This window comes from Zosterops lateralis (assembly GCF_965231275.1).
Source record: "Zosterops lateralis genome assembly, chromosome: 2".
In the NCBI taxonomy this organism is placed as follows: Eukaryota; Metazoa; Chordata; class Aves; order Passeriformes; family Zosteropidae; genus Zosterops; species Zosterops lateralis.
Window position 1 is genome coordinate 26,610,963 of NC_139763.1, and position 27,728 is coordinate 26,638,690.

Genomic DNA, 27,728 nt, shown 5'->3' on the forward strand with positions numbered 1-27,728 from the left:
ATTGTGTCTGTAAGTGTACACACAGAGAGAAGATGCTGCATCTTGAAAGCTTTCAGAGTCAATCCTGAAAGCAATAGATGAACCAGCATGCAAAATTCAGCTTTTGATAGATAGAGCACAAGTGAGATGGAAACATAACAGCATCAGACCAACCTGGGTGTTCTCTTGCCTCAGTTCAGATGTTGTGTGTAACTCAGCCTTCTTTCTCCTGTCTTCAGCAGAGCCTGAAAAATGGAAAGGTCCTGGAAATTAATGGAGGCATGGAAGACAATCATGAGTCTTTACTAATAATAAAAGAAAAAAAATCCAGTATTGCTATATTTCCTCAGTGAGTGTTATGTTGTTTTACCTGTGTGGCATTGGACTTGAGGAGTGATGTGCTTGGAGGCCTATTTACGTACAACAGTTGTTTGGGTTTTTTTTCTCTGTAGTAATCATCCCCTTCAAATGGTTGACATTTTTTCTTTATTTGTTTGGATTCTTTTTTTTCCCCTGTTCAGTTCATGTCTGGAATATGATCTTTTCATGCAGAGGTTTTTAGCCTCCTGCCATGGTGCAGCAGAGGAACCTTCGTGTGGTCTCAAGTTTTGGAAGTGTTACATCTTGGCAGCTGTAATTGCTGTAGTAGTAGGAAATAGCCATGAGGGTGCTACAGTCAAAGCTTTTCCAAAAGTAAGGGACTATCATGACTCTGCCCAAGTTCTGAAGAATCCAACAATACAAGTGACAACTGACTGAAGTCTGAAGTCTCCCTTATCCAAGGGATAAGATATACAACTTGTCTAAGATGATATACTGAAGGAGTAGGAAAATAATTTTAATTATTTCAAATTATAAAGTGTGGGGTTTTTGTCAATTTACCTGATTTTTGGCATTTTTACATGTGAAGTTACAAGGCAGCTGAAAAGACAGTGGAGTGACTGTGATGTGCCAACACCTGGTACTGTGCAGCAAAGCACAATATCAGCTGTTGCAGTCACAGGCACTTGAAATGCTCGTCTGCTACACTTCTGCTCTTTAAAAAAATGTGCATGATATCATCTCAAAATGCTAAATTGCATTGTTTTCCATGCATAAACACCCTTTTAGGTACTGCTCAGTGGCATTACTAAAGGTGATAGCTTTAACTGAATTATATACATCTGCAGCATCACTGGAACAGAATGCACAGGTTACATTATCAAGACCACTGATGACTCCTCACTTGCATCAAGAGGGGAAAAAACATTTCTCTTAAACACTTGTACATCTGGTAACTTCAGTTACACTGAGAACACATAGTATAACTTCAACTACATGTACTTGCTTCCGCTGGTCAGAACTGTGTAAATATGAGATTTCAGAAGTAATGTACAAGGGAAACATTGTGGGTATTCATTGTTATAATAACTATACTGTTTCAAATAAAGTGACTTTTCAGAAATACAATAGTTAATGCTGTTTGAATTGAGTACTTTCTATTCCTTGATAGTGTACAAAGACAACCTTTAAAATCTTAATTAAAAACTTAGAAACTGAAAACTGTCTCTAAGAAGATGCTTTTATTGATAGCTAGAAGAGTGCCATTGCATTTTTTGGGGAGAAGTCTTTAATTTATGTGATATATTTAGAAAGTTCCTTGATTCTAGGAGCTGTTTTATATTCTCCAAAAAGCTTTATCAGATTCAATGTCTTAACAGAAGTTTAATTTTAATTGGCAAAGTTGTGCATATTGCAGTATGCTTTCTTTTCAGGGGATAATTTACAAACTGGATTGATACAGCTAGAAGTTGTATGTGAAAAATGAGGCTATGAAAATCATACTGAGTATTTTTTATGAGGTCGTTCGCATACACAAAAAAAATCTCAACTAAAGTGTCAAGACCAAAATATGTGAGGCAATTGAAGATTTCCTCTTTGTTAGAATTCCAGAGGCATCTTCAAGAAGACCACTTTGTTTCATGGGTGTGACACCAATGTACTGTCATCTGATTAACAATGGCATGTCTTCTGTGGAATGAAGATGGCATTGCAGACTTCTCAGCCTCAGTCTGCTTCTCAGCTGTGCAGGTGCTAAATAGCCCATGACCTTTTTTACCTTTAAATACAAGCCAACTAGGGCAGGAGTCTCTAAGCCATAATACACAAGCCACTTAGCAATACATGGTACAGCACGTAGCTGGGAGCTATTGTTGTCCCTGGTGGCATCTGTCACAATGCTCAAGGAGGGGAAACCTGGGATTTGTTTTCTTTTTTTATGAACATAGATCTGGGCTCAACATAATTTTTTGATAGAAAAGGGTATTTGTTTCGCTGTGCACTTTTCTTCATCTGCTTGGTGTCAGTGGGTTGACCTTTAAAAACTGATTGTGTTTTGCTGTGGAGCTTATGAGAAAATCCATGCAGAGCTTTTTGTTTGGTATTAGTGTTTTGATTGATGTGAAGTGCATATCCAAGTAAGATACAGCAAATATTATGTGTGGAGGGTTAGCACTTTCCATTGTTGGGGTTGGTTGCCTGTAAATGTCTTTATAAGCCTGCTGCTGTAGGACTGGTACTGGTCTCAGCATGTGTTTGTGAGCCTGTGTTCTTATGTGTTAGCTAAAGGGGCTGCTTTTTATCAAAACTGAGTTTCAAGTGAGGGAATTTGGCAAATTCTTATGAGCTTTGCTCCTCAAAATGAGGCACGTTTCAAACTAATTGGAATAATCTATCTAACAACATGGAAAAGAAAGCCTTTGCATGATAAACCTCTTCTGTGTCGTGTTGCTGCTTTGAGTAATAGAGCAGTGAAATCCAGTCTGATTAAAATCAGTAGGAGTCTTGTCAGGATTTTCGTCTTAAGACTTCTAAGCTGTACAAGTTAACCACCCTCTTAAATGAAATTAATATTAAACATCTTACTCTAAGTCCCTATTTCCTGGGAATTACAGCAGATATGAAATATATAAAAATAACATCTTGTTCAGTTCAAGACGTTAGAGCAGAAAAGCCTCATTAGTGTAAAAAGGCATTGCCAGCTAAAAATGAGCAATGCAGAGGTTTGGTAATGTCAGGAGTAAAAATCAGTGTGTGTGTATATGTGTGCATCTATCTGTCTGTCTGTCTGTAATTAAGTGCCACACTTGATGGATTTTCAGTTCAGCTGCTGCTTGCTGAAAAGAACATTTTCAGGAAATGGTCTTGCCTGAAATTGCTCTTTGCTTTAATCAAAGGCATGAAAGCATTTTTAATTTTTTTCTTCAAAGTTCTTTGGACTCTGTTGAGAAATATTTCAGAGAGATGTCACAATCACAAGTTATAGGTGTTCTTTGGTTTGTAATCTATTTTAAATCTATAGACATTTAATCAGAAGGGAAAGCAGTAACATTTAGTTTATTCAGAAAATTCCTAGCTTTTTTGATGCATCTGAATGTAGTAAATCTTTCTCTTTTTGTTTAAAGCATGCTTTGCTTTTCAGATATTCTCAGTGCAGGATGAAGCAATAGATGCTTGCTAAAGCAAAAGCAGGAAAGCTTTGTCAATTCTGTTTAGTCCCTGACATGAGTACCTTTGTGCTTTTGGTGCCTCAGGTGGCTCCAAACAAATTGGAAAAGTGTCTAGGCAGCAGTATAATTGAAATTCAGGAGAGGTTACATGTCTAACCTGCTTAGGCATTCTGTAAATCCCATTTTCCTGCATCTATAGGCAGTGGATATCTTTGTAAATCTGCTTGATTATAATAAGTAAACAGAAAAAAACCCCAACTCTGTTTTTTAAACTGATTTATTCTGTAACGGCAGGCTGCTTGCTGGATTTGGCACTTACTCTTCAGGATGGGAAGATGGAGAAATTGTGAATGTAAATGTTAGGTCTTGGACAGTAGGAACCATCTGAGTGACAAGGTCTCACATGCTGCCTTAATATCATATCAGTGTCATCTACATATCTGTAGGGTAAAACCTGGGGTTACTCACTAGGCTTCCAGCTGGACTGTTTGTGCTGGACCATTTGTCGTGAAAATAAATTGCTTTGTCTCAGTTCTAGCCAATACCCAGATTAAATGCTGGGTTCAGTTGCTGCCTCTGGCACTGAGGAATTACTCAGGGCTGTTTCATGCAAATGCACAGATTTTCTGGGGCTAATCAATGCACTCTGTTTCAATGTTTAGGAAGTCAAAACCGCATTACATAGGAGGAGGGAACTTTGGTAACAGAAAAAGTTGAAAACAATGAAATAAAATAAAATATAGAAGTTTCTTTTGAACTCTAGTTTTTCTTTCTGCTCTAGCTGGAAGCAATTTAAGTTGTTTAGTGAGAAGTTTTATTTTTCAGCTTAGTTTATATCTGTTTAAGCCTATTTGTTGATCATAGGGGGCATTAGAAAAATTGTGATTCTTTAAAATAATTTGGTGCACATAATTAGATTATTGTAGTCTTCAAATGTCATGTAAACTAATTATTGAACAGACTAATTTGTTTTCCACTGACATTGCTAAACAACTTTAAATAGAGGAGAGGGAAGTAAATTTGATGTTGTATCTGGAGTCTGTCAGTTAAAATTTCCTGTTGTCAAATTTGTGCAACCTGTTTAGCAAGGACTTACCTGGGGAAATCTACTTAGTTACTATGTATGTGGAGAAAGGGAGGGAAAGGCCTTCTGGTATCCCTGCAACATGTGTCACTTCCATCTGAAAATCATCTTGGGAAAAAAGAGCTACACTGAAAATGACAGATTCAGTGAAAAATAAGCCACCTGGGATTAGCAGCTGCCAAGGAAACATGTCTGAAGGTGAAGGTTTAGGGGAAAACACATTAGTGGTGCTTCTGCTTAGGTTTCTTTGAGATAGGGAGCAAGTCCTTGAAAACCAGCAGCTTGTTTCCAGTAAGGTGTGCGGATACATGCATGAGGCCAGGTATGTGCAGAGAATGTATTAGGGATCTCTGCTGCCAGGAATTGCCAGAAAACCCAATTGAAACAAGGCTGGTGGGCCTAGAAGCAGTCAGCTCTCTTAATGCTGCCTGAAGTCCTCTTCAGTAGCATTCTTTGTGTTGAGGACAGACTTTTTTTCTGGGTGAGATATTAGCAGCTGCTTTTTTCCACATAGACAGGGCTTGCAGTCAGAGGAGTAGTGGGAAAAATAGGGGGAAAAAGCCACATTACACATGCTCGCTTTTGTACTTTTCCCCCCTCCCTACTATTGCTTCTTTTGAGAAACCTCATTGTGGAACACAAGATTGTATGTTCTGTAACCATACTGTGTGTTGAAACTTGCTGTTTGTGTGCTGTACTGTGCCTCTGTGTGGTTTCAGTGCAGAGGAATGGCCTCATGTGGTGCATTGTGTACCTGGGCATCCTTCATTGCACAGAAAAGGGTCTGTGCCTGCCCTTTTTACTGTTGCAAAACATAGGAAACATAGAAAACATAGGAAGGCTGTCAGATTATAGAAGGTATCAGAATGACATCTGTGTGTGCAGCCAAGACGAGCCCCAAATGGAGCAGTTGGGTTTTCCTGTTTGACCGACTGGTGAGGCTCCAGCAGTGCTGCTGGACTTCTGTTCACTGCACTGCAAAGGAAGAGGCTCCCCAGCAGCATGTGGGAGAGAGAACAGTGCCAATGTTTGGGGGACTTCGGTAGCATTTAGGTGTTTAAAGTCTGAGAGGGTGTAATTTCTTCAGTAATTTTTCTGATGAGGACTGAGCTACCTCATCATGGTTCTCTTGCCTTTGCCCAGAGCTGCTGTCATTCTTGAGAAGGCTGTCTGCAGTTTGGTGTCTGTGGTGCTCTTGAGCAGCACACACCTTGTTTTGTGCTCTGCACACACCTTGTTTGGTGTCTCAAATAGCAGGAGAATCAGCTTCATGCAGAAGGGGTACAATGGCATTGATGTTCCCGACCCCAGTATGCCACAGCAAAGTGAGTGGAGCACTTGCCCAGGAAAAGAGTGCTCTCCAGTTTCCTCCTCAGCCTGGAAGTCTGGGTGGATGCTCAGTCTGACTGCTGAGCTCTTCCTGAGTAAAGACACTGTATTGAAGAACTGAAGAGTCACTAGACCAGAGGGGGTGGTAGCAAGGGGAAACTTAGTTTGCCACTGACTGAGGCCCCAACTTGTAATAGGAAAGTCTTGAGATCTTCTCAGTTTCCAATAGCACTTCTGATAATCACTTGATTTGTGATGCATGGTGAGTGCTTGGAATAGAGATCCTGTTCTCATCTGATTGGATCTTAAAAGAGGGAATTGTGTAGATGTCAACATCCAGGCAAGGGCTGTGATCGTGAGCCCTGACTGGAGTGTGCCTTTCAGCAGGCAGCTGAAACACCAGTCCCTGCAGAAGAGCACCAACAAGGATGAAGCTGAGCTTGTCCCACTGTCATTTTCTTTGGATTACTTAGATGAGCATGTCAGAAATATGGATTGTCCTGTGCTCCTCTCACAAGGCTCCAGTTACTGTGTTCTAGTTAGTGAATTTAGGCTCTAGTAGGTTCTATGATGAAAGGCAAATACTAGGTGTTATCAGGCCAAAGTTTTTTGGAATCCTTGTTCTGAGCATTTACTAGGTTCACATGTGTTCATCTTGTTCTTTGTGAAGTTTTGAAGAACTTCTGCTTGGTCTGATCTGTTTGGTTTTTAGTCGTTGCTGTTTGGTTAGTATCAGTTTGCTAAGGTGTGCTTTATTTATTTATTTTGCAAATCTGTGTAATTGTTAAAGAGGAAAAATAGATTTAAAGAACAAAAATATTCATAATAAAACTCTCCATTGCATGAACTTGAAGAATATTTGAATACTTTTACTGGCAGAATTCTTGTCAGCTGGTTCTGTTAGCCCAGTGTATCTAATATTACTAACTGTAGCATGTTATTTGTCATATGTGTGTCATTTTATAATATGTCATCTCCAAAGGCAATATGTCATCTCAGGAGTCAGTGCTGTCCTTCTGTCCATCTTTCTGTTGGGTTTGTTTTCCTTCTGAAAAGGTGAAGAGAAAGAAAATGCATATTTAAAAGCTTTGTTTATTTCTGGTTTCACAGTGACGGCCAAAGTGATGCCAAAGTATCCAGAAATAGATACTGTAAGTATTATATGCTCCTGTACCTGGCCCTTTAATCTCTCTCAAGAAATTGAATCTTGCCCTTATGTGCCCAGTAGATGTTGCTGTTGATTCAGTAACACTGAAAGAGGACAAGTAGAAAAATGCTTTAGGAACTTGGAAGATTTATAAATATTCCAGTATCTTATTCAGAGAAAAGAGGCTACTTTAAAAAAAATAAAAATGCAGTGCCTGTATTTTAATTTCTATATATTGGCCTTCCAATATGTAGCATAAATGAGAAGTAAGCATTGTGTGAATTACTGGTTTAATGTCCCATGGAAGAACTACACTGAAAGTGGGTTTTCTACCTTGCATCTCCATTGAGGTTTTACTAAGTATTTGTATTTTTATCCTTATCCTAAGAAGCATGAATCATACCAGCCATGGTGATATCGCTGTAGCATGGTACAGTTTTGCAAAGCTATGCTGTATGACCAGAATAGGCATTCCTGTAGTCTCTCCCAAGTCAGCATTGTTCCTTGGAAACTGAAGCGTTACCAAGTTGTTAGAGCACTTTTTGGGATGAAAACCCATTGCACACTTTTATTCAAAGAGACAAAGCAAGGGAGGTAGGGCACTTTTGGAGTAGAGACTGGAGGAGAATAAAGAAGAAAACCCTTAAAAGGTGGTGTTTACTGTGCAGTAACGTCATGTGTAGGCAAAGGTTTTAAATTTATTTTTTTTAATGCAGTCTAGTCTTCTGACAGAGTTTGAGAAATAGTTTGTTATTAAAACCGAAGAAATATGTGAATAAAATACTGAGTAGACAAGCTCACTGCTGAATTTTCATTCCCTGGGAAAACACCTGCAGCTGCTGGTTTCCTTGGTAACAAGTTCACTGCAAAATCTAAATGCACTGCACTAAGCCTGCCAATTGTACTGCATTTGAGGAGAGTTTAACATGCACACTTGGACTTTTTGATACATGAGTTTCTCAAATGCCATGTCATTTATGCTGTTCTTGCATAAAATACCTGATTAAAGGACATGTGCCACACGTTTTGGATTCTGGACAGAACTACAAAAAAGGTTGGTATTTACAAGTCTAAACATGGCCTCTGTATGTGTGTGTAAATATTTCCTTACAGCATCTTGTTTTCTGAACACTTACTTTTAAAATCTTGCCTTTTAAAGCTCAGTGCTATTGTTCGCATATTGTTTAGTCTTAACTGCTTTTTGGAGTTACAGACCAGAGAGCTGCTGAAAGGAATTGCTAGTACAAATGCCATATAATAGAATTTTGGCAGGACATTGGTTTTGTTTGTCTAAGTAATTCAATATGGGGTACATGTATATGTTCTCACAGATGAGTATTTTTGCTCTGACTGAAAGGAGTATGATTTCATGTATTGTGTTAGAAGATTTTAGTGATGCTTATGATTAGTTTCAGCTGTTTGAGCCAAAAAGAAATACATATAACAGTGTGGTTGTGTTATTATAGCAGAAAGAATTAATTTAAAACTTGTATTGTTGTACTTTAAGAAAGAGAAACTCTGTTAAGCAAGTGTTGTTAAAGAGGTGGATTTTTTTTCAGCAAGTATGTTTAGCATAGCTTCATTGTGTACCTGGATCACAGGTACATGAAGTAGAAGTCATATTTGTGACTGCCTTTCTTTTTGTAAAGGGGTTTCCCATATTGGGAAAATAACATACAGTACTGAGAAGACTAGGCAGTATAAAAAGCCATAACACATGTTGACGAAATGTTGTCTGTATCTTGTCAAGTATTATAGCCATCTGGCAGTGACTCCATGGTGAGATTGCTTTCAAAAATAGGGTTTAAAATGTTTCATAAAGTCCTTTTCTTTCTAAAAGGAGGCAGCTGTTCACATGAAATTATGTATGAGTGTAGTTACTAGACTCTTTGCATTTGGGGTCTTATTCATGAGTATTAAACAACCTTTGAATCTGAGACCTTACTGTGTTTCCCCCACAGATAATACTGAATGTCATTAATGAGGTATATACTTTTGAAGAGCTCTCTCTAGATAAGAATTGAAGTTTTCATGGACTTTCTTTTATTAGTATTTGCTTTGGGTGCTGTAAGTGATTAGTATTGCATTAGAAGAGTCCATGAGCTCTGTGTGTATGAACTGAGCCTGTTGGGGGGTTGACAAGGTGGGGAGAGCAGGCAGATACTGTCTTTTACATGAGAAACTAATCTTTAGTTTTAAATACTCCCTGGCAAATGTCAGGGGAAAAGAAAAGGGACAAAAGGAGAGTGAAAGAACTGTTTGTATAATGCAGTTATTTGTGTCCCATTTTCCAAGTCCCATCATACCCTTTCTTGCTGCTTTTACACGTTGAAAAACGTGGACAACAAAAATATTTTTTCTGTTGTAGCACAAACAATTTAGTTTCTTGAACAGCATACTGCCTCATTCCATGGGGGAATAAAAGCTAAACCATCTAAAACTACCCAGTTTTTGAGAGCTCTTTGCTTGCAACCCACTGCACCGCTGGTAATTACAAGATATCCCATTTGCACATACATATGACAGTGAAGAGAAATCTGATACAAAGAAAGATGAAGCAGAATAACAGTTTATACATGTACCTGTGTGGTATGGAAAGCTTTTGGATACTTAAAGAATCTCTGATTTCTGTATTTGATGACATAATTTCAAACATTAGTCGTTAGTTTGTTTGTGGTTACGCATTTCTTTGGTTTTACAAAATAGGGCCTTCCAGACAAAGTTACTTAATGGTTTTTGCTTCTGTAACAGGGGATGCTAGCGATGACAGATCCAACCATGCTAAGAACTACAGATGCAAATGTTACCATTTCCTTAATGCCTGTCTTATTTTTCTCTAAAGGGTTGGTTGAGATCATGAAGGAAGTAAATGCGTCTTGGAGGGGTGCTAATGCAGATCAGTCTCTAGGGGCCAAAGAAACACTTCCTTTCATGTGTGTTGGTCTTGTTATAGCCAAATTTTCAAGATGGGCCTTCTGTGGTATCTGGTATCCTTAAGCCTCTTCTTTATGCTGCCCTTTGGAATTCTGCTTTTAAATTATATTTCATAACACACACCTCCCTGTTCTCCCTATTTGTCTGTGCTCTGCTGATGCACTGACTTTATTCAACCCTGAACATGTTCTTCCTCTTGGGTACACAAGTAGGAATGGTGAAGAGGATCCAACTGTTCTTCTTCAGGGATTCAGACTTTGCCATGGCACTGGTGTTTTGAGGCTCTGGGAGGGAGCTGGCAGCTGAAGGAGTAATTTACAGCCTGCTGAAACTGATCTTGTAAAGAGGAAAACGCTGAGAGCAAAATTTCGCAGAAACAAACTTGAAGCATTTTAGAAACAGCAAGAATACAAAACCTGAAATTTTATGGAAATCTCACTTCAAATTTTTAGATCTTATAAAATTTGACATGACCCAATGAAAACAGATACGGTGCAAGAGCAGCATGATTACAAACAACTGTTGAAAATACCAATGATGATTTGATTGCGCTTCTTTGTGCATCCTGGAGATTAATTACCAATAATTTTCTGCAGCTGACATGACAGCACTGGGGTATGGTTAGAAACAAATGTCTCCTGAACTGGAATAGGAAATGGTGTACTGTACTCTGGGATGCATCTCTCTGTGAGCATGTCCCTCTGCATTAATCTTTGTGGATTTGTGAGCCAAATCTTGATCATGGTGGCGATATTTTTGTAAAGTATCTTGTAATTTTAAAGCTTAAATTATTTGAAAGTGAAGTCCATGAAACCTCTTTTTTTAAAATCAAAAAGCACTTAACTTTACTGGGTTTTAAGTAAGTGAAAATCCCCCAGCATTTTGTTAAGTTTCTCACTGATGAGAGAATCCTTGTTTTGGATTGGAAATTATTCTGAAGAGTCAAAGAGGGAAAATAAGAAAAAGCAACAGTGGTATGTAATCAAAGAAACAAGGAAATGTATGCATTCTTTCTTATATTTTTCTTTCTAAAGCAGTAACAGTTTAGCAGTGTGGTCATTCAAGAAAAGTAACAGTGGTACTTCCATAAGCCTATTGAAGCAAAAATTCAGTCTTTCTGTTTCAAGAAGGCATGAAATGGTGGTTTGGATATGGCTTAGAGATATCTAGATGGCATTTTTCTTTCTGACAGTTTTACCATAATGCAGCAGAGTAACTATAAACTGAAGGCCAGTCATTTTCCCTCATCTACTGAGACTTTTGTGCAGACCGTCTCCCAGGAAAGATCAATTTAATTTGGCTTGTTTGAGAAGTACAATATTCCATGAAGACTATTAAATGGAAAATAAAGGGGATCTGAATATATTCTCTATTTCATATCTTAATCAAAAAAAACCCCAAAAAAACAAAAAAACACAGCAAGGCTATAAAGGCTATAAACAAGGCTATCACTAAATTAGATATAATGATTTTTGCTTGTCGAGGAATGAAAAAGTGATAATTGTTTGGAAGACACTTTTTTAGACGCATTTTTTCCCTACCTGCAATCTTCTGCCACTTTTAATGGTACCTGCTGTATTAAGCATCCACCAACAAAAATAACAGAATGATGTTACTTTATTTACTGAGGGTTGTTTGCATTAAAGTAGATAGGGCATTAGGTCTGGTAAGGAGACAGGAGTTTTCAAGCTCTGTTGTGAAGGACACAACAGCACCATTGCAGGACCTGTGATGACTCTGAGCATTCTGCAGAAGGACTGGGATCTTGTTGGGGGCGTGGCCTCTTTGACTGCAGGTGAAATATCCTTGTGGTTATTGGAAATTACTTTCCTATTTCTAGATGAATAATAAAAATAGATTTCTAGATGAGTAATATATTACTTTCCTATAAAATTTTCTGGTTTGCATTAAGAGAAAGCCACGTTCTTTAAGAGTGCTTGAGGTGCATTCCAGGAGGGAGGCCAGCACCCAGTGTGGGATGATAAGCAGCCTTGGGGAGCACATCTGCCAGAGGTGGGCAGCTCGGCCAGACCAGCCACAAACTGAATCTTCCCATGTCCTCAGTGCATTCCTTGAACATTGCACTACTTCCTTTTGTAAAAAGGGAAAAGCTTTCTGTCACCCTAAAGTTCCACAGAATGCTGCTTTTTAAGATGTACAAGGGGAAAAGGGCAGTCAAATTTTAAGATACATCCCATTCCATCCCTGGAGGTATTTAAAATCTGTGTACATGTGGCACTTAGGGACACAGTTTAGAGGTGGAATTGGCAGTGCCACGTTAATGGTCGGACTCAATGATCTTAAAGGTCTTTTCCAACCTAATGGTTCTGTGATTTTAAAAAAGTTCTAAATTAAAGTTGACATCCTTCTACTGAGCCCTTTTTCTGTGCTAAATTTTTTCAGCCTGTTCCTCAGGGGTAAGCACTTCAGTTTTATTCTGTGTAATCAAACTGAATAGTCCTGAAAAAACTCTGCTTTTTTATTCTGAGTACTTTTTATATCGTTGATTGTGCAGCTGAACTTTATGTGCAGTTCTACCATTCAAGTCAGGATTGATTTAAAACACTCAGGAAATTTCTCTGTAATAAAAAGTGATATTTAACTGCCATATATAATTGTTAATTTTACATACAATCACACTTTTATGTGTGCAGCTCGTTCGTTTGAAAAAGGGATTTTTACAAAGTAGGGCATGTCATAAAATACAGACTTTTAATACTCAAAATCTGAACACACACACATCATTTGATTTAAAGCCTAATACTTCTAAGTTTGAGCTCTAAAAAAATGTTGGACAGACTCTTTTGCAGGGAGGAAATTAATTTTATGACCTCCTTTGAAAAGAAAATCACCCTAATGACAGAATACAAACAAAAGGGGTGTGTTTTCTGAATCCATTTTATTTCAGCATTTGCATACATAATAATAAGTTTGTGGAAGAATATGACTGTGACATCTCTGCATCTATACTCTACCAGCTATTTAATTATCATGGTACCAGTAGCTGATCTTCTGAAACCAGGGCTCCCTGGCATCCACTGTTTTATTTTTCTACATTTAAAGTACTGTGCTTTCATTTCTTTCAGGGCTGGAGTAGTTTCCCTTGTGAGGCCTTTCCTTTAACTATACACATATACGGAAGTGCCTCAATGAAGGAAATAACAGTGATGCTTCATTTCCTCCTGTATTACTCCTTTTTGCAGCAAATTCATTCTCTGCTCACCTTAATGCTTCCTGTTCTCAGTCTTCCTAACTTCCTACACAAAGTACTTCCTTTATCTATAAAGATATCTCAGTAAACTTAGAAAGGAAGGGTCTTACTTGGCACTGCATTGGCAAAAGACAACATTCATTCATTTATTGCCATGCCTGCTTTTAGAGGAGTGCAGCTGTGGGCACATCTGGATAGTTTAGCTCCTCAGACTGAAGAAGAAGAAAAGACTGGAACACTTCTCAGCTGGAGCAGGGGCAACTGGAGGTGTTAAATTAAATAACCTCTTTCAAGGCTGTTGGCTCTGCAGTGATTACTTAATCCCATGTGGCAAAGAAGGACAAAGAAGAAATCTGAATGAAGCACTTACAAAGAAACTTGGTACTCTTTAGAAACACAGCAGACAAGCAGAAGAGATTCAAATGACATTTCATCCAAGCAAGGGAGGCTGGGGAAAAAGCAGGCCCTGCCTGTTATGCCAGGAAGTATTGAAACCTGTGATCTGGTCAATCATTTTAAGTTCATTCAGGCTGAAGAGCCTTACTACAAAACTTCACAGCAGTATGAGAAGTGCCGCTGTAGTGTGAAGCTGAGACACAGGTTATGAAAGAAACAAAAGAGGGAAAGTTAGTAACTAAATTAAGTGTTAAGAACTAATTGATGTGTTGTTTTTGCTTTTGTTTTTGTTTGGTTTCCTTTTTTTTAAGGAGAGGCTAGACTGCAATCTCTGGGGGAGACTGAAAGTACAGGGAGCTGGATTGTAGCAAGACTGAGCTAAGCTGGAGAAGAGACGATCAAATAGAGATGAGTAGGTTGCATTTCATCTGTCTTTTACTAATCTTCAGCCACGGGCCTGAGCAATAATGGAAAAGGAAGGGGAGGGTGAAGCTTTTTTCCTACTGCTAAGAGCTTGATCAGGGTAGTCCCTGTTCAGCCTAGTCCCTGTGTGGGGGCATCACACATCCCAGATAAGGGAACCTGGAGAGCAGCTGCTAGGACCTTTACTGTATGGCAACTAATTTCTGAAAGAAAAATTTATTGAGGTTGAGGAGACACTGAGGACTTGATGGAGATCTGGTAAGTCAATATATTAATTAAACAAGGCATAATTTTGATGGAATTATTCTGTTAACTGTTGTTGCACATCTGAAAGCTTCTTTAGTCTGTGTTCCTGTATGAATGAACCTTGCCATACTCTGGCTTTGTATGAGTGTTTTGAGTGTCAAATTTTTAAGAAGAAAAACTTTGATTCTTTGATTTTGTTTTCCCTCCTTCCTCCATGTATTTGCTAAGTTCTCTGTATTTCTTGAGATTTGTGAATCTAGGAACAATTTTCTTCTTGTGAAAGAGTGAGGTGCTGCCAAAACCAGAATACTGCCATCTCTGCTTATGAATCCCAGTTTCAAATCCCAGATGCTTTACATAATAAAGCCTAACTGGGCTGATTACCAAGAGAACTCAGTCATTCAGGGAAATAAAAGGGAAAGATCCCTTTTCTTCATGAAGGAAGAACTCATGCCAAGAGGAGGTTGAAATGTTAAAAATGCATTTTCTGCTTGGATCTTTCATATCAACTGTCCTGTTTCCGTTTTCTTTCCCTTTTATTTAAGGCTGGGGATCAGTATCACCCTTGTGCAGTGGGTGTATGTGGCAGTTTTTTGTAGGACCTGAGAGGACCTAAATTTATGAAAACCACGTTCAATGGGTCTCTTCCCTCTCTGCAGGAGCCCAGCTTAGGTAAGTCTCCCTGGCTCTGTTTGCAGTGTTTTTAGAGAGCAGTGGTGCTGTGGATGCTGTAGCTTCACTGCTCACTCATTCTCTGGAGTTCTGTGGCATGTGGTGGGTGGGGCCATCCAGAGAAGGGCTGCCTGATGCTGACCATGTGGTATCACTAGAAAGCTGTATGGGATGTTTGGCAGGGGATTCAGCTGCACAGGCACAGCCATCCATATGCTCTGCCTGTTCCCTCTGCCACGAGCGATGTGGCAGGGCCAGTGCAAAGCGGCATCAGGGAAACCTCTGCGTGTTTTCCTCTCTTGTAGTCCTACTTTATAGTCAGCACATCATTTTTCTTCTGCTGCAGCCACTCGTAGGCTCACAGAGAAACAGAGCTCCTATGGGTTAAGTTGGAAGCCCTCTTGTGGATTAGTAATTGACTGAAAAATAGGAAATAGAGAGTTGCTTTAGATGGTCAGTTTTCTGTGGGTGGAGGGGGAGTTACTGGTGGAGAAAAAACAGGGATTTCTGCAGGGGTTCCTGCAGCTGTTCAACATAATCCAAAATGGAATAAAGCATGGAAAGAGAAAATTTGCAAATATGTAAAAATACTTATTCAAAATAGTAAAATTCAGTGCTGAGTGCAAACTCTTGGAGGATAAATTGGTGCTAAGTCAGTGATCAGTAGAGAAGGTGAAATTAATTGTTTGTACAAGCAATACAGATGAGAAAAGAAAATGCTATTCTGTAAACTAAGCTATTACCCTCACTGAGGGACCTTGACTGGCTGTGGGTAGTTCTCTGAAAACAGCAGCAGCTTGGTTGGCATTCAGTGTTGGTCCGAAAACAAAACATTACAAACTGCTGAGAGGGAAACTGAGAACAGCAAAATCCTTATGTCACTGAGTAATCTCTGCTGTGCCTACTTCTGAAGTACCATGTCCAGTTTTGTTGCCTTTGTTAGAGTAGAATTAGTGTACATGGAGGAATGGTGAAGGCGGTCAGAGGTATGGGGTTGCTTTTATACAAATAGGAACTAATTAGTGTAGGAAATTTTCTGTCTGGAAAACAGGCAATTGGAGGAGACATAATATCACCTACAGTGGCAGTCTGTACAGTCATGAATGGCTTGGGGATGTGAAAAGAGAGTGTTTATTTCCTGTAGGTGTTTTTTTTTTTTTTTTTTTTTTTTTTGTTTTTTTTTTTGTTTTTTTTTTTTTTTTTTTACTGCTTCACAAAAGAGAAACTGGGGCACACAGAAAACTTCCAGGAAGGTAATTTAAATAAAAACAGTTTTTCACAGAGCACATAATTAAATTTTGGAACTCACTGATGACTGATGTTACAGAGATCAGTGTAGAGTTAGTAGAGAAATCTTTAGGTATAATGTTCAAAGCATCTTTCACTCAAGCAAAACTCAATACATGATTATATGTTAATGACTTATGGTTACCAATCTGGCCCCTCCACATGAGTGGATAGTACCACTGTGTGTTACTTCTGGAACATTTTCAAAATAGCCACATTTTCTTGAAAAACTAGGTAATCCTATTTGGGTGAAACCGTTTGGAAATAAGATGTGTGATGTTGGCTGTGTTTGAACAGGATTTGCTGAAGACTACAGCCAAAACCAGAGTAAAGTAGAGAACTGAAGGAAAAAATAATGTTGATGAGGCTTTCAAATCTAATAGAAAAATGTCAATACAAATCAGGTCAAATATTATACCCATGCAGCCATGGAAATCAATTGATTAAATTCTGTAATACATTTGTGCCTTTCTTATTATCCTTGCAGTTTCACTGAAAGAAACAGGAGTACAGACCATTTGATAAAAAATATTTCCAATGCATTTTAAACATCTAAGACAGAACTGAAAGACTGTGTACTCGTTAAATTTCCTCTATGAATTCCTCTGTTGCAGCAGGGGCTTGCCCTGGACTGGTGAAGATATTTTGCTGAAGATAATATATAAGTAGAAGCTAAAAAACAAAATTCCAGAAGCAGCTTGAATTTTTAATTTAAAAAAGAATTTAAAATAATCATATCTGAAAAATTGCAACATTTCCTATTGTATTTACAGACTCTCAGTGGTAGAACTGGACATCAGTCCTACTATCAGATTTTAATTAAGCATGAGATGCATGGGACTGAAATGGCATGTTTAATTTCATAACATGGTTGTCATGATGATCCAAAGGGGTGTAGGGATCAAGTAAAAACTTCAAGAGAGTGAAAACTGCAGTAGCTCTTCCCTGAAATATAGTAATGTTGTATTTTCTGGACTGTTTTGATTCCTTACATAGCTCACAGTCAGATACTGGATTGCTTCATGTTGCAAGAAAGCTCAATCAGGTCTTCCTGTTAAGAGCGGATTTTAATTAGTTTAAGGTCTGTTTCTTTAGTCTGACTCAAGGTTGTTCATGAAACCATGGATGATCCTGTTTCAAACCAGCAGAGATTGTAATCCCACATTTGGTTAAGTATCCTCAAATACTCTGTTTCATTCAGTAGAGAAGCTATGCCAAAGCTGCTTACTCAGGAAGACAAGGCTGCCTGATTTTCATGAATGAGCATGATTAAACAAGTACATGATTACAAATAACCCACTTTTAGGTAAACTAACTTTCAGCCCAGCTAACTAAACCTTTCATGTGGATGCTCTGCTCATACTTTGCATGTTGGGAATTTGTTAGAAGGTGTAGAAAATATATATAAAGTGGCTTTGTTGGTTTAACTGAGGTTTAGCTAACATATTAGGGTTCTCCCTTAATTTTGCACAAGTATAAGTTATTATTTTCCTGTGATTCTGAAAGTTGACTGGTTGATGTGGTAAAATTCTTCACTACATTTTTGTCTTCCTTTTCATTTGTTATTTCACTGAGAAACTCAGTGAAACCCATGGAAAGATGGACTTTTGATATATGGGAAGCTTAAGCTGTCTGCTGGTTCTCCAAGGAAAACATGAAATTATTATTGAATTGAGGCAGGATACTCAGGGAAATCTGGGATTGAACTATCATCTTCTCTTGCAGTAAGTGCTTATAAATGAATACGTTTCCTGCACTTCTTGCTGCACCAGGAAACAAGTGAACTTTGCTGTTCTGCATGTGCACAAATGCCTTAGGACTTTAACTTGCTGCAATAGCAAATCCCATTGACCATCTGAGATCTGGAGTTCTCCCTGGGCTGTCTGTGGGTGCAATATGGTCTCACAACTTTTGTTTGATAACCAGCCTCAGCTATCCAAGTGCACCTGCAGACTTGCACACCTTTTCTCATGCATTTGCTCCTCCTGGGTCACCACCAGAATGGCCAGAGCCTGGTCTGGTAATTGTGGTCCTGCTGCCCATCACTTGTTCCTTTGCATAAATGCAGTCTCAAATGGCAGTCACATAAACAGAATACTTTTTGCATACGAAGTTCCTACAGATCATGTTTTTCAGTGGTAATACTTTGTTATGAAAAAATTTGACTGAAGACTTAATTTTGTAATTTCTATTAATATTGAAATGGAAACATACGTGGTTCTAGTCATGTCTAATACATGGAGCTGCTGTGGGCCTGTCATACTTTGAGTGGAAATAATGTGAATTAATGTAGTAAATTTTATTGGCAGAAGAAGCCTAGATAGTTTGATGGGTCCTCTTAAAAACTCTTTCAGTTCATGTCCTCTCTAATGGTATTTTTGAGAGTTATGAACAACTTATCACAGGTGTCCACTTATTTCCCTCAGAAGGGCAGGTGTCTTTACCTGCTGTGTGCAATCTGTAGAAAAGAATCTTTTTATTAAATAACACAGTGCAGTCCTTTTAAACATAACAAAAAATATCCCTTTTTCTTTCAGCCATGGCTAACCTGTTAATTTGGGTTTAAAATTAGGGTAAAACCAATAAGATGACCAGAACAGTGGAGGAATTCAGCTGACCATCAGCAAAAACCTGCCAACAGCAAGATTTAGTAGGCATTAAGATGATCTTTGGAAAAAGAAGTGTTAGGAGCATTATAGTTTCAAATTTATAAAACAGTCTGTATAAAAGCAGTGAAAATCAATGATGAGGAGCAGTTGTATAGAGGAGCATTGCACTGCTTTCAGTCTTGCAGGTTTTTCTGTTCCTGAAAGTTTTCCAGTGGCACTGTACCCTTTATAGTAAGCTGCAGTTTTCTGGTTATGAGGTTTGGTTTTCCTGGCTGCCTCCTGCAGCAGTTCTGTTGCCATACACCTTGAGGGGCCCATGGAGCCCGGCTCTAAAACCCCTTTGCCTAAGGTGGGAAAACAGTTGCTGTGGAAATACAGATTTCACAGCGTTGGAGGGCTGCTGTGGCACACCATTTAACCAAACTCCTCCTAGGAGTCCACAAGACAGCTGTGTTTAAACGAAATTCGACAGCACTTAAAGGAAATTTGAAGTCCTCAGCCTTCAAAAATGACCATTCCAAACGGAACGCGAGGGCATCCTGCGGGCTGGAGAGCGCGGGGTCTCCTGGGCGTTGTCGGTGGGGGAGGCATTTCCCCACTGGGAGCCGCTCACCCCGGCAGGGAGCGGGCAGGGAGGTGGGGAGGCATTTCCCCGAGCCGCTCACCCCGGCAGGGAGCGGGCAGGGAGGTGGGGAGGCATTTCCCCGAGCCGCTCACCCCGGCAGGGAGCGGGCAGGGAGGTGGGGAGGCATTTCCCCGAGCCGCTCACCCCGGCAGGGCGCGGGCAGGGAGGTGGGGAGGCATTTCCCCGGGCCGCTCACCCCGGCAGGGAGCGGGCAGGGGGGTGGGGAGGCATTTCCCCGGGCCGCTCACCCCGGCAGGGAGCGGGCAGGGAGGTGGGGAGGCATTTCCCCGGGCCGCTCACCCCGGCAGGGAGCGGGCAGGGAGGTGGGGAGGCATTTCCCCGGGCCGCTCACCCCGGCAGGGAGCGGGCAGGGAGGTGGGGAGGCATTTCCCCGAGCCGCTCACCCCGGCAGGGAGCGGGCAGGGGGGTGGAGGCGCCCCGGCGTTCACGTGAGCGGGGCTGGGGCGGTGTGCGCGCCCCGGCCGCTCCCGCGGGATGCAGCGCAGCCCTTCCCTCCCAGCGCCGGCTCCTCCGCGCCGCGCATCCCTCCCGCCGCCTGAGCATCCGCTGCGGGCGAGCCCACCCGGCACAGGGGACAGGAGTTGGGAGCGGTGCCATTGCCGTCCCCGGCTCCTTCTGCCGGCAGCGCCCGCCTGGCCAGGCTGTGCCGGGGGACCGCGGGCTCCTGGCGCCCTTTGTGCCGGGGGGAGCCGTGCGGAGCGCTGGGCATGCGGCGCCGCCGAGCGCTGCCATAGTGGGCTGGTTTGGGGCTTTCCCCCCCCCTGCCTCCTTTAATCCCTGAGCAGGGGGTGGGCATGTTTGCTGTGGATTCTTTTTGTTTTATCTGAGAATGAGATGCTGGCTGAAAATTGAAGAAATGGCCCTAGAAGAATTGGTGCAAAGATTAAATGCGGTTTCCCAGTGCGCTGGTAGGAGGAGCTGCTGGTCTTAAATAATGTGTTATGTGGATGCTGTTAGTGATTTTGTAGGATTTACAGGAAATCCTGGCAATTTGACTAGTTTTCTTTATGCATGCTGTCATTAATAGGAAAGAAAACGTTAAGAGTTTTTATCAGCAGGTTAAAATTTCGTTGCTATTAACGCTAATTACCATTTTTTAGTGCTTAGTTATTCCTGAAGCATGCTTTAGAACATAGTTTTGAGTAGTTTTTGGTTGCTGTTAGCCCAGTCATATGCTCTAAATGGGTCTTGATTCCCATTTTTTGATTTCCCTTTTTCTCTGACTCGGCTGTACCTAAGTTGGGGGAATTACAGGTTTGTCTAGCAAAACGGCTCTGATATGAAGCAGTGGAAAGCTCAGCTAACAGTAAGCACTGCAAACCAGTATTTTGGGTGGATCTAAATTGCACTTCCATGAGAATGAAGAGTTGTGTGAATTATTGGTGGTAAATGTAGTTTTACATCTGTACGGATTAAAAATTAGAGCAGATCTGCTCAAATGGTTTTAGCATTGTAGAAAGATTATGAAAATTTCTGAGATTGTTTTATTTTTTTACATTTGTTGAAAATGTAAATGCTTGTGTGTTCAGAACTAGATTTAAGAAGCAGTGCTCAATGAGGCAATCCTTGATTAGATCTAGGAGTGTAATCCTGGCTATTGCTCATGCAGAGATGTGAACATATTTCAAAATAAAAAGTTACCTGGAAAGACAAGAGAGGTGGTTTTTGTATCCTTTGAAACTGTTTGGTTTGCCCTTTATTCTTGGTTTTCAGATTACAGAAGTCTTGTATCTTTTTGTCATGTGAGGGAAAGCAGTGATTTGAAAATACAGAATATAATAAGGATTATTCATTTCAGTATCAAAACTTGGAATTTATCTTCCCATTTTCCTAGTCGTCTGTGTCCTAAGGGTGACTTTTTCATATTTTTAAATTTCCATGTGATGGAAGGAGATAATTAGCAAGATGGCTGATGCTGGTAGTCTGATGAACACATAGATTAAATGACAAATAGGAATGAACAGATCAGCTGCTTCTCTTTAATTGGATAGGGAGAAAAGATATTTTACCTTCTAAACAACATTTTTGGGGGGAAACAAGATTTGGTCTGGCAAGAACAAGCATTAAATTACAAGTAAAGGTCACACACATTTTTTTCTCCTTCCTTGTTTTTCCTATTGATTATCTTCCTATTTTCAAAACATATCTTTATTAAATATCTGGATATTTCTTTCATGTTTTAGTTTTCTGAATGCATGTGAAAAGAAAGCCAGTCTGATTTTGCTAGGGCATGCTGTCTGTTGCAGTTTATTTTAGTAATTTGTACATGACTTTTTCCACTCCCATGAAAACGTTGATCTAGTGTTTTTTTGTGGCAAGATAAATTTTAAAAATGCGTGGTGGATTTGTTTGGGAATGTGGGAGCCTTTTCTTCCTGAGCTGAAGGAGAGGGAGGCTCCGGAGTGGGAGGTTTGCCTGTGACAGTGCCTGTCTCTCAGCTGTGCAGCTGCAGGTACACTGTGACCTTCATGTAAGCCACCAGCAGCTCCCAAAGCTGTTTTCATACTTGCTGGCAGCTCTGACCAGGTGCTGGTTTTTAGCTTGTTAAACTTGCATATTTAAAGAAGGAAAAAAAAGAGTGAGAAAAAAGGCAACCTTTACTTTACAGCCATTTCCATATTATTGTGATTTAGCTGGTCCCTCTACTTCCCCTTCTCTTTCTTCCTCTGTGCACGGGTATTCTCAGGCCAAAGGCAGTGCTTTTATGCAGCCAGTGGTTGCATTTATATGTTTCTGTTTCGGGTTTCCTTTACTCCCCTCCCTCCCTTGTTGCTTTCAGGTTGCTCAGACAGTTTCTCTGTTGCTGTCTCCCATTCTAGGTCTGTACACTGTCCTTGGGTCTAATAACCCTCTGTATGACTTCACAGCAGTTCTATTGTTTCAGAAGCCTTTTGTAAGCAAAGGTTTCCTTAACAGCCCAAGATCATGTTCAGACTTTTTCAATAGCTCCGTGCTCAGCAGTAATTGAAATGCAGAGGTTCCCCCGGCTTCCCCCTGGTACAGCTGTCCACCTTTAGTCATCGAGGGACTTTCTCCTTTGTAGGATTCTAGGTGGAAAAAAAAAAAAAAAAAAAAAAAAAAAAAAAAAAAAAAAAAAAAAAAAAAAAAAAAAAAAGAGCTGTTCTTCCTTAGCTTGTGGGTTTTTTTCATCAAATTATACCTCAGGCAGACTGAGATTTATCCCAGGTTGTTTAAAGCTTTTTTTTTTTAGTCAGAAGAAGAATTCTAAAACCCTTGTGTGCTGAGCAGAGAGAAGGGGGCATATTAAGAAGGAAAGTCCTTCCACCTTCTAAGGTGTCCTGGTCATTCCTATGACTGGGTCAGGGGCCAGGAAGCTTGGAGTAGCTCAGCTCCCCACCTAGCATCTCCCAGTGCCTGAGGTTAGGAATGGTAAGTCTGGGTGTGTCTGTAATCTTTCACTCTTCTACCAGAACAGCCTTTGTGCCTCTGGCTGCTTTCCTGCTGGCAGGTCCCCTGTGTCAGGCTGGCACTCACATAACCCTTCTGGGCCACTCATCCCTCGCTGCCACACCAACATTTGCCTAAGTGATGCTGCTCTCTCTGATCTGACCAAATTCTGATTTACTCACATTCCCAGCCCCCATGGTGCATTACTGACCTCTCCTTACTCTCTTACCAAGGCATGATCCTCTCACTGAGTCCCTTGAGTGTCTTCCTCTGCCACATTTCACAAATCTGGCCAACTTTCTCTGGCAAAGCTTTGATTGATTATTGCTCATCTTCCTCAGTTTCACCTTATTCTCCAGCACCTTACAAATACATTATCTTCTCCTTCTGGACATACTTAGCTACCAAAATCATGCTCCCTAGTTTAATATTATCATCTGCTTCACATTCCAGCTCTGACTCCTGCTCAACAGTTCAAAATGTGCCCTACACTTTCCCAACAACTGTAAAGGGTGTTCCCATGGCATCTGCTTTTATTTTTTTCCAGATATGTTTCTCAGTCTTCCCAACAACTTTCCTTTTATCAAATGGCCACCTGGACTTCAATGACCAGACTAATTGCTTTTGCTGTTCTTATATAAATCCATAAAAGGCAGGAATTATTTAAAGAAATTCTCTGGGGTTTTTTTTAAATTTTATTTTCCATTAGAATTTTGGGGTTATTTCAGAAAAAAAAGGTGAAATTAGTATTGATACTAAAAAACTAAAATCCTATTTTTATCCATGTTTATTGGTTTGATAGATGATGGCATAATTCCTCTTTATTTGGATGTAGTTTTTATTTTTCTTCTTCTTTTTCAGTTCTGTTGCTGTGCTAAATTCAACCCTCTTCCACAAACTTCTGTTTGTGGGCAGGACTTCCCCTCACCATGGAACAGTAGCTCCAAGGTTGAAGCCTCAGATGATAAACAGTTCTGACCTGGGACCTCATGGATTGTCCATATCCCTGACTGCTGTGGGGATGAAGTTTAGGACTCCCTTTGCTCTGACTGACACAGAAACAGGGTTAAGGCTCTCAGTGTCAGTCACTACCCTACATTTACATCATTTGGAAGCCTTGCAGTGACGTGTTGTCTAATTTGTGCAAACAAGCAAATCTGACATTCTCTGCCTTAAGCTTGTGGAAGCCCCACTATAATGGTTTCTTTCCACCTTGGAAAAGTGCCATTATTACAACTACCATCTGTTTCCTTTCCTCAAACAGAGTTTTAATGCTCTACAGAAAGAAGAAACATCTGCAAACCAAAGAAGGAAAACATGTGGTTCCTCGGTAAATATGTATGCGGTGCAGGTATTTTAAGTACAGGTAGCATCCCATAGCCATTTCAGCCTCAGTCACTTTCCAGTAGCTCCACATTTTCAGTCTTATTCACAGTTTGGGCCCAAACTTTACATTACATTTCCCTGGCTTTCTGTTCTTGACAGACAGACTTGAGGTTTTGAAGGCTGGCTCACCTGTCTTGACAAGTGAGGCAAAGATGTGGCAGGAAGGGACTCACACACCATCTCCAAGTACCCAGAATCACTGGAGTGAGTTGGATTATTGCAAGAACAAACAGGAACATCCTCAGGCATACTGAAGGGACATTTTAAAGTTGTGGGCAGCTGGAAGGACCTGTTCTGTGTGTCGTCCCCATTCCTACACTCTTGTGAGCTTGCTTGCTCTTTCTTTAACCTTGTAGCTTCTGTCCTTGCTTTGCTTAATTCTCAACTTTGAGAACTCAAGTCTTTCTCCATGTGTCAGAGTGCTCTGTATGCTTCTGTTAATTTGGCAAGCAGGCAGGTCTGAGCATGAAGGCATTGATTTACTACTTGGCAACTTTGTCAGTTTTCTATGTAGCTGGTAGAGTTGGAGAGATCCATGAGAGAGCTCTGAAACCTGCAGGTTGTTGGCACATCCACTACACCCAGGTGGCCTTCAGTAGTAGTGGGGAATGCCTCTGCCTGGCATTAACTTTCTTGCCCTTCATTTCAGCTTTTCTGCTGAAAGTAGAAAAAGTAGGCATGCCCTTCCTGACATGAGGTTTAAAATTTTAAAAGTAAGGGTGGGAGCTGCAGTTGACACAAGCAGTTAGGAGTGGATTGCTCATATTTTCTTTGAGGATGCACTGTCACAGATTCTGGGAGCACATGGCATCCATTTTTTAGCATATTCTAGCCTAAACCAAACTCTTTATTTTACTGCTCAAACAGCTGAATCTAGTGAAACTAGTGGGAGTACAGTTCAGAGATGGCAACAGAATTATCCTTATTAAAAGGATCTGGCTGCCTTTTTTGGGAATCTGAGGAAAAATATTTTGATCAACATTAAAGTTGATTACATTTTATTTTTAACCAAGCTATTGTTGCTTAAAGGTTGTGTCCCAAAACATTTCATCATAACAACTTTTCTTTTTCTTTTTTACAAACAACTCTTCCCCCCACCCCCCAAGAAAACACTTATCACTGACTTCAAATCCAAAAATAGGTATTAAACAGTAAATGATGGCACATTTAGAATGGCTTTTCAGAGGATTGTTGGGTGCATATTTGTCAATCTCCCCTTCAGTTCATGGACTTTGGGTATATATACTTAAAGCTTGCAAAGCTGGGAAAGCCCTGCCTGGATTTAAGTACTTAATGATATGAAAGAAAAAAAAAAAAAGCCTTTTCCTTTGATGCATTTTTATTACCATGGTGTCTCAGAATATTTTCTTGGCAGGAGTGCCTGGCACAGCTGCCAGCCACGCTTCCAACCACAAAGAGCCAAGCTGCAAGATTACCTCGTACATATCAAATAACAGGGAACTTCTGCAGAAAAGAAATAGTGCAGAGCAGGGATGGTGTGTCTGCATGTAACACAGGCTGTGTTGTCTTCAAGGTGTTTTCTCTAAGCTGATGTGTTGACCAAAACCTGAGAGTAGGAGGCATTTGGGTCATTCCTTTTTTCATTAAATTAAATGATCAAGCCAGCTACTTGAGATTTTGTTGCTTGTGTGTCAGCTCCAACAATTTCTTAAGGTTTTCAGTATCTGAAACACTGCATTTCAGCTGGAAGTTTGAGCCTGCTGTTTTACAATATCTGGCCTACTTCCACTGTTTCTTTTGTTTTGTCCCATTAGCAGCTCTCATTTCAGACAGAAAGATCAGGATCTTTAATGCTTTTACATTGATTAATTACTTGTAGGTCTTTTGAGTTAACCTTGCAATACTGTGTTAGCTATTTTGACCCCTCTCTAATTACTTATCCCCACAGCTAGATAGCTCAAGCATGAGCCACTTGCCTCACCACACATAGGAATGCAGCTTTGTGGTGATGTAAACTGTCTGGAAGTCCAGCCTTTAACATTGCCCTTAACAGCACCATGGGTGCAGCCTCCTCTGTCAGCCTAAGCACACAGTCCTGGGTGCAGGTAGAGATGGAATCATCACCTTGGAGGCTGACTTCCTGTACAGAGTGGGCAGTTTTAAACAGTGAGTCCCCTTACTTACAGGAGTCTCACATGTTAGTTGTATCCTCAGTCTGCTTCTGCTGTTCTTCTGAATGTGGCTTTTGAGTTTTTGTAATAATGCTTTGAATTTCTTGATGACTGATGGGAAGTGCCATTTGAGTTGTGGTGTTCCAGGGGCATGGAGCAGGCTGTTGAGCTTCCCACATGGTTCCCTGGAGCAGCAGGGAGTGAGACACAATGAAACCCTTGCTGCAGTGGAGAAATGTTAAACTTGGTCACACAAAAGGTGAACTGGCTGTGAGTTTCAGCATGGGAGAAAGCTGAAATGGAGAAGCCTTGTGACAGCCAACTGCAAATGTTTCTACCTTCATGTGAAGGTTGATGGTGTTTGAGCTTGGTAGGAGCCAGTGTGATGGTGCCTTAAGGCACTTAATCCCTTTGAGAACACAGGGCAAAGCAGTTTTCTAGTAGAATGTCGCAGTCAAATTGTGGTGAGCTGATAAAGCACAGTGCAGCATGGTGCTGCTAGGTTTTGAAGATTTTGGTGTGTAATGCTGCTTGGCAGCAGTCAGCCTTTTTGAAATTGATAATCTGGGCAAACAGGTATTTGGCAAGTTGAGAACTGCACTGCTGTGCAATAAGTAAGCTCCTGTTTTTCACCTGTGCTGTTACTTCAGGGCTGTAAGTGCTGTCACCCTTCCTGTGCTTGAGGCATTTGCTAAGTGACAGTTTTACTGAAAGTCTTTCAGCATTTCATGTGGCAGGCAGAAAAATTGCACTGAGAAATGACTGTCCTAGTTCTTTTAAAGTCTCAATTCCTGTTGAACCAGAAACGTATCTTCCTTTTCTTTCAATTCCTGCCTATCATCTGATGGATTTAAAGGGAAGGTGGCTTTGCATATGAAACACCAAGATAATTTATATAAATAGAAAATGATGAGAATACACATAGCCGATTTTAAAAATTACTCTTCAGGCTACAACCTTCATTGTTAATAATATTAGATGATAAATTTCAGCTTTTTATGTAAACACTCTGTGTCTTGCTTCTGGGATGGACAGAGTCCCTTGGTCACTACTTTGTCCTGGGCTGCTTGTTTTCTCTCCAAGTAACCCTATGTTACTTAGCTAGTAATTCGAGGTTACCTGATGTCACAGGCTAGTGTTTGAACAAGAGCTTTGTAAAACCAGTCTTGTATCACTTTTGGCCCATGAACCAAATGAACCAGCGCATTGCGTGACTGGTTTGTTTCCCTTTCCGCGTTTACCTTGCGTGTGTTACTGCAGGCACGATGCCCACTGAAGCAACTGCTGTGGAAAGGCCCTGCCAAACTGAAATGTTCCTTACGGCTCTCTATCCTGCTGCTGTGGAATATTT

General features: G+C 40.5%; 1 protein-coding gene across 7 annotated transcripts in view; it reads left to right on the top strand.

The window, feature by feature from the left end:
* MCF2L (MCF.2 cell line derived transforming sequence like) overlaps positions 1 to 27,728 on the top strand; it is a 156,482-nt gene that overhangs the window by 14,150 nt on the left and 114,604 nt on the right. Inside the window, exon 2 of one of the 7 annotated variants that reach the window (XM_083854909.1) lies at positions 6,991 to 7,031. The exons of 3 other annotated variants lie outside the window; for them this stretch is intronic. Coding sequence is in view for 3 of the 4 variants with exons in the window: in XM_083854905.1 (XP_083711031.1) it covers positions 7,991 to 8,081 (91 nt within the window). In the remaining variant the exon portion in view is untranslated. Of the gene's footprint in view, positions 1 to 6,990; positions 7,032 to 7,952; positions 8,082 to 14,801; positions 14,910 to 20,260; positions 20,360 to 27,728 lie in introns of those variants that run through there. 3 more of the 7 variants (XM_083854905.1, XM_083854907.1, XM_083854906.1) reach the window with 3 other exon arrangements.